Source organism: Conger conger, chromosome 9, assembly GCF_963514075.1.
Source record: "Conger conger chromosome 9, fConCon1.1, whole genome shotgun sequence".
NCBI classification, from domain to species: Eukaryota; Metazoa; Chordata; class Actinopteri; order Anguilliformes; family Congridae; genus Conger; species Conger conger.
Window position 1 is genome coordinate 43,108,530 of NC_083768.1, and position 12,001 is coordinate 43,120,530.

A 12,001-nucleotide genomic window follows, 5' to 3' on the forward strand; every position below is an offset into this window, starting at 1 on the left:
TGTCCGCACCTGTTTTAGTGCCATTAGTCGCTATTGTCGAAATGAGAGAGCTTCCTGAAGTGTTCAAGCAAAGGTTCACTGACCTCCCCAAATTGGATGTGACGACAGAAGAATCCCAAGTAGCTGAGCTTGCCACTTTCTACTGCGGAGTCCAAATCAGGGGGCTTTCGAGGGGAGCGCGTCCGTGTATGTGTCTCCTGTGGAGTGCATCGTCTGGGCCTCCTCACGGTGGGAAAGAGACCTATGTTCAACCAAATAGCACAAGTAAGGGAAGCTAAACGTAACGGGTTTGGGGAAAGGTTTCAGGTTTAGCAAAAGAAGACTAAGGGTGGGATTTTATTCAGTTTACTGAATTTGTAAAAGGGATTAACTAAGGGGAAGCTACAAGGCTGAGTTCTGTCAGTAGATGCAAGCAAGGCTTAGTTGGAAATTTGTTCAAGTTAAATTCCACACACGCATATCGGGATTTCTTTTTTATACACAGAGGCTTGTCAATGAATGCAACAGCCGCTGTGTGGCTTGTTTTGGTTTTCCTCCTAAAGTAAGCACAGGGCACCGTGCTAACATTTTTCAGAGGAGCTTGTGTGCTTTTGGAAGCACTCATGAATCACAATTAGTCAATGTTTTTCCAGTTGGCACACGTTTCAGGAGCAAATGCTCCTAAAATGGGAGCGCAGTAGAGCCACGGAGAAAACAAATTCAGACCCAGGAACACAGGGGGGTGTTTCACGGAGCAGGATTGCTGAGCTAGCAGGATGACTGTGCTGAGTGACACCCGGAACCCTCTTAAACCTGGAACATGGACTGAAGGAAATAGAGCTGTTCCGGGTTTTACTAAGCAGTTATCCTCAGTACTCCACCGTGATTCAGGTCCCAGGATTGCTGAGTTACACCCAGAATTGTTGTTTTACTCCTCGTTCCAGATTCGGGAGGGTTCCAGGCTTTACGCCAGTGCAGTTCCAGTTAACTCCGGTAACCCTGCCTCATGAAACAGGGCCCAGTGGCTGGCGGTGAAAATCTGCACACTCTGCGATTCTCCAAGGGTAAGAGTGTAAGAGCGAATAATGTGTGAATGCAGCTTCTCAAAAACCGCAGTTATGCATTATCTCAGGGGTGGCCAGCCACGGTCCGAGAGGGCCTGTGATCTCCAGGGTTTCTGGTCCACCTGAGGTTTGTCCGCAGTACGTCAATATCCAATTACAAAAGTCGGAGCCTCGATGTTCAGACCACGAATGAGGAAATATCGTTCCAGTGCTACCTCCAGTATGGTCACCGGTCAGAAATAATATATTAAATCATACATAATCATACATAATTAATGCAATCATGTAGTTGGTGGTTTGGAAACATCACGATGATGACAAAAAGTAGACATCAAAGTGTGCAACAAAATAGACGAGGGAACAGATGTAAATGTTCTGGGCTGTCCGGTCCGGTGCTGTTGCCTACATTTCGATCTCAAGGACATCTCCGGTTCACAAGCGAGGACGCATTTCGCCAGCGAGAACCTCCCGCCGCAAAAGTGGCCCGCGTCACTTACAGGAAAACATCTGTGAAAGAAGAAAACATTTTCTCTGCACGTCATCCCAGCCAAAGGGCGCTGAAAATACAGCTTTGATAGCAAGGGGGCGGAGGAGCCTGATCATTATGCTGTCGGGAAAGCATGCAATTAGCTGCAAACACGCCGTTGCCCTGTGCTGTTTCGGTAGCGTTCGAGTCTTACTTTTAGTTGTCGCTCTTCGGAGAAAACAAAATGTTCCTCCCTAATTGGGGTTCGCCAGTGGTGCCTCTGGAGTTGCACTCGTCCCCCCGGAACCTGAGCGGGAGATGGCCGCGCCCCTATGACCGCACTACAGGGGCGGGGCTGATCATCAGCTCGTCTCTCATTGGTGAGTCTGCTGGTATCTGCCCCGCAATTGGGTGGATCAATGCTAGCCAGACAATCAGAACAGAGGTTCCCTGATACAGATACATGCTAATTCATGGAACCTTACTGTAAAGTGTAACCAGTAAGGCGACATGGCTCAGGCAGTAAGGACAGTCGTCTGGCAGTCGAAGGGTTGCTGGTTCGATCCCCCGCCCGGGCTGTGTTGAAGTGTCCCTGAGCAAGACACCTAACACCCAAATGCTCCTGATGAGCTGGTCGGTGCCTTGCATGGCAGCCAATTGCCATTGGTGTATGAGTGTGTGTATGAATGGGTGAATGAGAATCATCAATTGTACAGTGCTTTGGATAAAGGCGCTATATAAATGCCAACCATTTAACCAACATTTTTACAAAAATGGTTGTTCTGCTCTGAAATGTTAACTCAGCCCTGAGCATCCGACCCCTAAAACATCCGTCAGAACTGAATTAACCATGGACATTTTTATTGCCTGTAGTACTACACGCATGACTGACTGCAAGACCCTTGTGATTGACTGAGTTATTAATATTGTGTCCCCTGTTTCCTTTATAGAGCGTGCGATGAGTCAAAGAGGTCGCAATAATCTCCGTAATATCACAAGCTATATCCCCTGCTCTTAATTAACCTTTACTAAAACGGTAAACATGGCCGCCATCTCACTCTCCATACACTTCCTGTCCGAAAGACCTGAACCGATTCTCTCTCCTCGCCAACAGTCTCCCTCTCTCTGTCCCTCTCTCCTTCTCTCTCCCCTTCTCCATCTTGCCCACTTTCCTTCTACGCTGTACTCTCCCCCCCTCTCTCACTCTCTCTCTCTCTCTCTCTCTCTTTTGTAATACTTCGACAGCTGCCTATGATGTCATTGTCCTCACTATGTCTCTGACCTTTAACCTTTCTTGTCAGGTTTAATTTTAGTCACACAGACCATAAACAGCGCACTTTCACTAGTTCCCCTCTTCCCTTCCAGTTTTCTCGCTCTTTTCAGCTCTTTTCCTTGTTTTTATGGTGTCCTTCTGCGCGTTGTGTTCGGCTATTGTTTTGGCAAACTTCTATCCCCATATCTCCTGTACTTGTCCTGCTGTCTTCCCTTCAATCTTCTCGAGAAAATCTTATATAAAATAGACACTATAGACTATGATGTTATAGCAGGGGTGGGCAACTCCAGTCCTGGGGGGGGCGGTGTGTTTGCACGTTTTTTGTTGCCGCCAGTTACCCTGGCTCAATCAGCTAAATAGTTATTTACAGCACATCAACACCGACTCACTCATAGATTAGAACACAATTAAATATGATACAGCCATACAATCAGAAGAACATTCTTCAGCTCTTGTTTATATCAGAAAATGTAGCAAAATTTTTCTGATCATGTAAATATTTGGGCTAATTAAATAATTGAGAGCAGAAGTTGGAAATCCAGAAACAGATTTGGCCCTCCTTGCCCATCGCGGAGGGTGGCTAGAGGGTGGCGACTGTTCGTCCATCAATAACAATGATCATAATCAAAGACAATGTTTCATATTAATATTGCTAGTATCATATATAATTAATACAATATGCTGATGGAAGCAGGTGCACGCGCAGATACCGTCAACAGGAAACTGTCCTTTTTTAAAGAAATTAGCAGCGCTACAAAGGTTGCGTAGACAGTAGTCCGTTGGTTAAATTGATGCGCTGATGCGGTTTTTATTTATATGTTCAAGCCTACACACACTTTCAGCACGTTCACCATAATGCGCCATGGGTGCGTATATTTTTTTGTTCTCTCTTTCTCTCTCAATTAATCTCTTTCTCTTATTTTAATGTAATTTTGGGGTATCTATTAATTAATCTAATTGAATACTTAATTTCTTTTAAATTAATCGCTCTCCTTTTCTCTCGCAATCCATCTCCTTTGTTTTAATTGTTAATTTTCAGGTGTATATATTCATTCTAAATTAATCCTTAATTTCTTTTCATCTAATTTCATTCGTCGATTGTCAGATAGAATGGATTGATGAGTAGGTTGTCTCCATAATGAAATTGTCGATCATTAAATATAGCACACCGTAAATGTATAGTACACAGGAAGTGTGTGTGTGTGTGTGTGTGTGTGTGTGTGTGTGTGTGTGTGTGTGTGTGTGACAGAGAGAGAGAGAGAGAGAGAGAGAGAGAGAGAGAGAGAGAGAGAGAGAGAGAGAGAGAGAGAGAGAGAGATACTTTTTTATTACCAGGGTTGCAGTCAAAAGGTCGCTTGTGTATATAGCATGTAGGACTATAGTTAATGTGCACATGTGCTGAGAGTGAAAAAATTAAGACGAAAGTGTACTACAGGACATAATGGACTTCATTAATATGTCCACAACTAGGCGCATAGACTACCTACAGGGTGTGTACGTGTCCATGTCAAAATTGGATACTCATTCTTATAAAATGACAATATGCTTCAACTGACATTAAACCTTAACTTTCTGGGCCCTGTTTCAGCATTTCTGGAGCGTGTGTATTACGCTGCTTTAGTGCCGGTCCGTGTTTGACTTGTGAGCGCTCGTGTAGACGTACTCTGCACGCGACCTTTGTTTTCATAACGACCAAGTCCTGAGAAAATCCCCGGAGAAGCGCACGACGTAATCAATACGTGGGATCCTGCGACTTCGGCAGGCCACGGAGATTCAGGTGGGACACCAACTGCCCAACTGGGAGCTTAGACGCAAAATTGTCTAACAAACACTAGTAAGAGGCAGTAGCTATGTTTACATTAATATCCAAAGTTGTGGAAATTCGAAATGTGGGTCAAAGCCATATTTTTAAATACTGCATACATCCCAAGAAAATCTTGTATTCAGTTACATGAACGAATAATTTTGTTCTGAATATTGGTGAATAGAGGCTTTAAAATGGGAAATTAAATCGAGCCTGGATTTCACTGGTGTCTATAAAGGGTTACAGTATGACTAATTATTTGGAGGAGGTTGCTCTGTAAGACAGGGATCTACATTTATTTTTCACGGTGGACACGATGTCTGCAATTACGTCTCCAAGTATCTGCAATACTCGGGCAAATCATCTGCTGGATGGCAGATCAAATTGGGGGTTGCATTTAAATGGCATGAATTGGTTTGGAATGAATGACTGCCATATTTTGCAGCGGGCTATACAATGCTTTTTAAAAATGTCCTGGAAATGTATTCGTGTTTGTGAAGTACATAGCATCTAGTTTGCATTACTTATTTATGTATTTATTTATTTACTTGCTTACGTTAATGAACAGAGTGAATGTTTTTAATGCCCCCCTCCGTACAGGAATGAAATGTAAGCGGAGTAGGCCTGGCATATCATACATTATCAACAGTCCATTGTCCATAAGGGCAACAATGACAGGACATTAGGGACATTAGTTAGGACATTCTCAAACAACAGTAACAACTGGGCCTACATATTACTAATGGGCCATTAGCCTAAGCAAACACGCAGCAATTCTCTTTGAATCTTATATTTGCAGTGCAGGACCGAGCCGTTGACCAAATTAAAATGCAACGCACACGTATACAAAAGCACAAGTAAGCATACATGTTTAATGTACATTCCATAAAATAAATAAATAAATAAATAAATAAATAAATAAATAAATAAATAAATAAATAAATAAATAAATAAATAAGGCACAGTTGGAATAGCTACATGTTACTGGGCGGGGTGCTCGAGTGATTCAAACAGCTGCCACAATGACAAGTTTTAAATAACACAATTATTATAGGAAATTGCGCGTGGCTTACAGTATTTTGTCAAGAAAAAAATGGATTGATATTTCATAATGGGCTTGGCGCCTGGACGCAATACTTACTAACACTATTATAATAGTTTTTCATTTTTATTTCTCTTTCAGTGGCTTGGCCAATGAGAAATACACGAGGGAGGAGCCAGCGCACAGAGAGAAAGAGAGAGAGAGGGAGAGAAAGAGAAGTTGAGACGGAAGAGTACAGACGTTGCCTTCGGAGGAGACGGGGAAAGACAGTGAGTGAACGGAAGCGTTATAGCGGGGAATAAAAAATGATTTGATTTTGAAATTTATTTATATGGAAATGTCGTAATTTATTAGAAATTTTTTCCCCCTATAGCATAAGCTAACCAGTGTGTTTTATATTGCGAATAAAACCCATATCACAAACTATAATTTTATAGCATCGGTGCTTAATAGTGAAATTAGTCTGTTAAATGAATTATTTTGCAGCGGTAACAAGGCTGAATTCTGCAACGTTGGAATACAAATCTGAATACCTCGACAGCTTTAAAGAGAAAATGAAAAACAATAACGTTGATTGCTAAACAATAACCGAGAAACAAAACAAAACACGACTTGGCGAAGATGAACGGTTAACAAGAAAGATAGTACCATAAGGAAAGACCGTCTGCCAAAGGAGGAGAAGAAACGAGGACCAATGATGGAATGATCGTGACAACATGAAAAAGAAAAAGTGAGGAGGAATATTTTCGCTCAACGTTTGAATCAACAACTGGACCGGAGAGAAACGGAGGAGAGGAGAGGTAGGAGATGAAGGAGAGAGAAAAGAAGAACAGAAACATACAGGTGCCCAGAGTTGGGGGGGGGGGTTTGCTTTTAGCAAAGAGAGAGAGAGAGTGTGTGTGGGGGGGGAAAATGGAAGGATCTTAATTAAATTGACATGTATAATGACCATAAGGTATTCGGTGATAAAAATGTCAATAGATTATTATTAGATTTTACACTCCGTGATTTCAAACAGGAAGTGGCATGCTGGAATGATCTTTATGTGTGACTCACAGAATCCCAGTCCTTGGAAAGATTTGAATGGCCACACAACGTGTATATTATTGAACAAAGCCCAGAGATCTGTTTAATCATTCAATAATATTCAAATTATTTTCCCAGGGAATGTGCCTGCTTTAATACAGGGCACAAAAGAGCATTATATTGTGCTGAGAGTGAGAGTGAGAGAGAGAGAGAGAGAGAGAGAGAGAAGGGGGAGTGTTCAGAAAATGAAGGACAGTAAGATATTGGGGAGTTTGGGGGTGGGGGGGGGTTGAGAGAATTGACTCCAATTTTCAGGGGCAAAAGCATGAACGTCTATTGTCCTGTAGTATTGTAGTGTTCAGACCATTCCCTACGGATCAATCGTATCTCACCCTCAGTCCACTTCTTCCCGGCGTCTCATCCCTACCCCTCCTCTCCTCCTCTCTCTAATCCATTCACAACTCTCTCCATCCACCCGCTCTCCTTCCCTCCTTCATCTGTTTCGACCTCCCTCGTTACACCTCAGCCTCGCGTCTTTGTTTGTCCTTTCTCATATCTCTCTCTCTCTCTCTCTCTCTCTCTCTCCCCTTCTCTCCCCTTCTCTCTCTCTCCTTTCCCCAGTGACCTGGAGCGCCGCACTCGGCCATGGAGAACCCCACGTCTCTGAGCTTGGCTCTGCTGGGCGGCGGCGAGGAAGAGGACCAGCGAACCCCCCATCCTCTGAGTGGTCTCCCCCTCCCGCCCACCACTTCCAACCACGCCGGGGCGAACCACTCCAACCACACGGGGGTGGCCGGCCTGGAGCGGCTCAACGGCGGCACCCCTTCGCCCACCGGCCCCTGCCTCCCTCCCACGGCCCTCCCCCGGCTCCCGCTGGTGTCGGTCCAGCAGGCCCCGCCCGCCATCCCCAACACCCTGTGCCCCAGCACGCCCCTGTCCTCCTGCCTGGGGAGTCAGCACAGTCTCAGCGGGGAGAACTCTCTGGCGCTCTTCTACTCGTCCCACACGCCCTGCTCCGACCGGGAGCGGGAGCGGGGGTGCAAGCACCGGCAGGCCAGCCCGCAGGTGCACCGGCGCGACAGCAACCCCTTCACCGAAATCGCCATGAGCTCGTACAAGTACACGGGCAGCGTGGTGAAGCCCCTCAGCCGGCTCAGCTCCTCCCGCCGCAACCTGATCGAGTCGGACAGCAGCAGCGACACGCGGGAGGCGCAGCCCGGGCCCCCGCAGGAGCCCCCCGAGATCGTCATCTCCTCCAAGACCGACTCGCCCTGCCGGCAGGACCCCGAGCCCTCGGCCAACCAGGCGGCCGCCTGCCACCGGAACCACGCCCTGTCCGGCAGCCGCGGGACTCTGGGCGGGGGGTCCGGCGGGGGCAGCGGGGGCAGCCGGGGCAACAACGTGTCGGGCGCGGGGGGGCCGGGAGGGGGGTCCGGAGGGGGGGGCAGGGGAGCCCACAAGGCCGCCAAGCGGAAGAACCAGAACATCGGCTACAAGCTGGGCCACCGGAGGGCGCTGTTCGAGAAGAGGAAGAGGCTGAGCGACTACGCGCTCATCTTCGGGATGTTCGGCATCGTGGTCATGGTCATCGAGACCGAGCTCTCCTGGGGCGTCTACAACAAGGTGAGAAACCGGGGGGACCGGGTCGCGAGGAGGGACACGGAGAAGAGGAAGCGGGGGAATGAGAGTGTGTGGTCTTCTGGTCTTCTTTTCCAACGGGCGTGCTTCTGTGTAGGCTTGTTCTATGTCAACAGTGCTGTTGTTCATACCGTTTTCTGAAGCAGCTAAACTCATGGGTGGGCCGAGAAGCTGTCCGTCAAAGAGAGGGGCGGGATTAAAACAGGAAGTTGTCATTACCGCCGTTAGGGAATTTGCAGACCTCCTGACACCCAGCCCATGGCCAGAGTAGGCCGGGATTTAGGAATGTTGGTTTTTGGAAAGTTGCGGAAATTGACGGGCGCACTTTTTTTGAAGCATGCGGAAACCTGTAAAGCTCTAGTCCAGTGGTCGGCAACCCTGGTCCTGGAGAGCCGCAGGGTGTGCTGGCTTTCGTCTCCACCTTAAAATAAGCAACCGATTCAGACCCAAGAAACCAGGTGAGGTGCATTAACTGTGTAATCAACGGCTTTCATTGATCAATTAATGCCAAGTAACAACGAAAGCCAGCACACCCTGCGGCTCTCCAGGACCAGGGTTGCCGACCCCTGCTCTAGACAATGGGAAATGGGAGGTTGTGCCTTCTCTGAATGTGTGGAAAGCACTGCACTGAGCAGTTATAATGGAGGTCATTCTCACAGCTGATGACGTAGGGTGGCAGGGCGAGACGTATTGATTTGGGCTGGTTGATGGTGAGGCCTAAGGACCTGGTACTGCTCTAGATTGGACCTGAAGGGACAGAGGGGGTGAAACAAAATTTCTGGTTGTCTGCAAGCAAGGGGGCGCATGCAGTCAAGCAGCTTCTGGCGAGGTGTGTGAGTGTGTGTGTATGTGTGTGTAAGTGTGTCTGTATGTCTGTATGTCTGTATGTGTGTGTGTGTGTGTGTAGGTGTGTGTGCATGTGTGTGTGTGTGTGTGTGTGTCTGTATGTGTGTGGGCATGTGTGTGTAAGTGTGTCTGTATGTATGTGTGTGTGTGTGTGTGTGTGTGCAAGTGTGTGGGTGTGTGTGTGTTCGTGCAAGTGTGTGTGTGTGTCTGCAAATGTGTGGGTGTGTGTGTGAGTGTGTGCACATGTGTGTGTGTAAGTATGTGTGTATGTGTGTCTGTGTGTGTGTGTGTGCAAGTGTGTGGGTGTGTGTGTGTTCGTGCAAGTGTGTGTGTGTGTGTGTGTGTCTGCAAGTGTGTGTGTGTGTGTAAGTGTGTGCACATGTGTGTGTGTAAGTGTGTGTGTGTGTGTGTGTGTGTGTTCGTGCAAGTGTGTGTGTGTGTGTGTGTCTGCAAGTGTGTGGGTGTGTGTGTGTAAGTGTGTGCACATGTGTGTGTGTAAGTGTGTATGTGTGTGTGTGTGTGTATGTGTGACTTCAGGGTTGAGCCATTTCTTTATTTAGTGACACTTCCTCTGAAGGGGTATGCATTAGACCACCTACATAAAGCACTACCTGACAGAAACATTCATTATTATTCATTAACATTTGCATTTATTCCTGTTCACATGATGAATTGAAGTCCAGTGTGCCTTTTTCCATTATTTTAGTTGACAGAAGCCATCATAAGCACTGTGGTTTATTATTCATGAAACTGACAGTTATCAGAATCAAGTGTTTTTACGCCGAAATTCGTGCACTGTTCTACATGATTGCATAATTTGGTCTTGTTGACAAGGGCCCTCAAAACATTGAAAGCAACGCACAGAGAAATATTTCACAGCCTCTAAATTTTAACTTGTTCTGATTTCAGTATTTATATCACACTAATAGGCACTAGAGCCTAAATGCTGCATAGACCGCAATGCTGACACAACATCCAACCAAAAGAAACCAAAAATATGCGGAGTATTGTTTGAAATGGACTGAACTAAAATGCCATGCCCTGTACCAAAATCTTATTTGCAGTCTTGCTTCTAGTTCCCTACATGGCCTTATCCCTATGTCACTGTATAGATCAGTAATCATCAAATCTGGATCTCGAATCCAAATCCGGCCCTGGTTTTCTTTTCTCCCGGGCAATTAGCTGAACAATTACCGCTAAATCTACACACAGGAAGATTAGCAGTCATGAACGGATATGCCTGCTTTACGCGCCCACCTCTCTGACACTTTAAGCTTGTATTTGTACGAATATATATATACATTTTTTTAGTAAGAAGAAGAGCTTTTACCCCCACCCAAACCCAATTCCCACACAAATGCTAAGCGATGTCCACTTCGTGCTCCCCGTGTGCGGCTCCTTAGCCGAGTGGGGATTTCCTTTTCATCTGCTAATCGACCGCAGGGGGATGACATCGCTGTGTTCCCCCCGGGATCGCCAGAGAAGCGGGCCCTCAGAGGAAAACAAAGGCAACCATCAACTAGGTTGTCATGAAAACAGATGGCCACTGGGAACATGCTTAGCGGCCCGAAGCATCCGCTTTGCCTATATGAACGCAAAAGTCAAAACAAGGCAACAAGGCAGGACTGAGAACGTAGTTCCGCTAAGTGTTTGAGCGGAACGTACTGTCGGAGTTACCCGTCTGAATGCCATGCCATGCCATGTAATGTAATGTAATGTAATGATGAGTTCTGACATTTGGCAAATGTAGCATACGTTTTGACAAACTGAAACTCTGTCACCACCACCACACACGCTACTTCATTCATAGTTATTCCGGTGGGTGGAAAGAATAGATATTAAATGGTAAATGGTAAATGGCTGGCATTTATATAGCGCCTTTATCCAAAGCGCTGTACAATTGATGCTTCTCATTCACCCATTCATACACACACTCACACACCGACGGCGATTGGCTGCCATGCAAGGCACCGGCCAGCTCGTCAGGAGCGTTTTGGGGGTTAGGTGTCTTGCTCAGGGACACTTCGACACAGCCCGGGCGGGGGATCGAACCGGCAACCCTCCGACTGCCAGACGACTGGCAGTAAAAAAGAGAGTGAAAACAAATGAACGGATGAATCTGAGGGGGGGGGGTGTGTGGGCTATGGCTGGGCTATGGCTGGGCTACGGGTGGGCTACGGGTGGGCTATGGCTGGGCTATGGCTGGGCTACGGGTGGGCTACGGGCGGGCAAAACGGAGGCCTGCCCACCCTGGAGAGACCAGCGAGTGGGCAGAGGTCTCTCGCACGTCGGCGGTCTGCACCACCAGCAGAAGCGATTAGAAATGCGCATTTGCCTGCTGCGTATTGCCGGAGGATCGCACATTAAGCAGCCGAAAACCGCAACCCTTCAACACAAAGATATCACCTCACGAGTACATCACCAATCAACAAACAAAATAACCCAAGATAATTATGTCACAGTGAAGTTGACCTTTGACCTTTTGGATATAAAATGCCATCACTTCGTAATTCTATCTATTAGACGTTTGTGTGAAAGTTCATCAAAATGTAAAAGGGTAAAGAAATAAATTAACAAGATGAAGCGATGCGCTGTATTTGTGCTATATAAAGCAAAAGTGCAATGCGATGAGATTGACCAATATTATTATTATTAGGATTAGGGTAATTTTAATCATTCTTACCATTGCAGGAAATGCAGTGATAATAATATTGTCCAATAGGACATATTAAATTATATTATTTTCATTGTAGAATAGCCATAGATGAAGGCTGAGACACATTTTCTGCAAAGTATTACTGAAACATATTAGTTATATTTTGGCAATATATAAGTCTATATACTGTCTGTAAAAAATTCATGC

The 12,001-nt window shown here is 46.3% G+C and overlaps 1 protein-coding gene across 1 annotated transcript in view; it reads left to right on the top strand.

Moving 5' to 3' along the window:
• Positions 1–5,884: 5,884 nt before the first annotated feature.
• LOC133137671 (small conductance calcium-activated potassium channel protein 2-like) overlaps positions 5,885–12,001 on the top strand; it is a 53,786-nt gene continuing 47,669 nt past the window's right edge. Inside the window, exons 1-2 of the mRNA XM_061256010.1 lie at positions 5,885–6,428; positions 7,276–8,277. Of these exons, the coding sequence (XP_061111994.1) occupies positions 7,300–8,277 (978 nt within the window). The 5' untranslated portion in view covers positions 5,885–6,428; positions 7,276–7,299. The remainder of the gene's footprint in view (positions 6,429–7,275; positions 8,278–12,001) is intronic.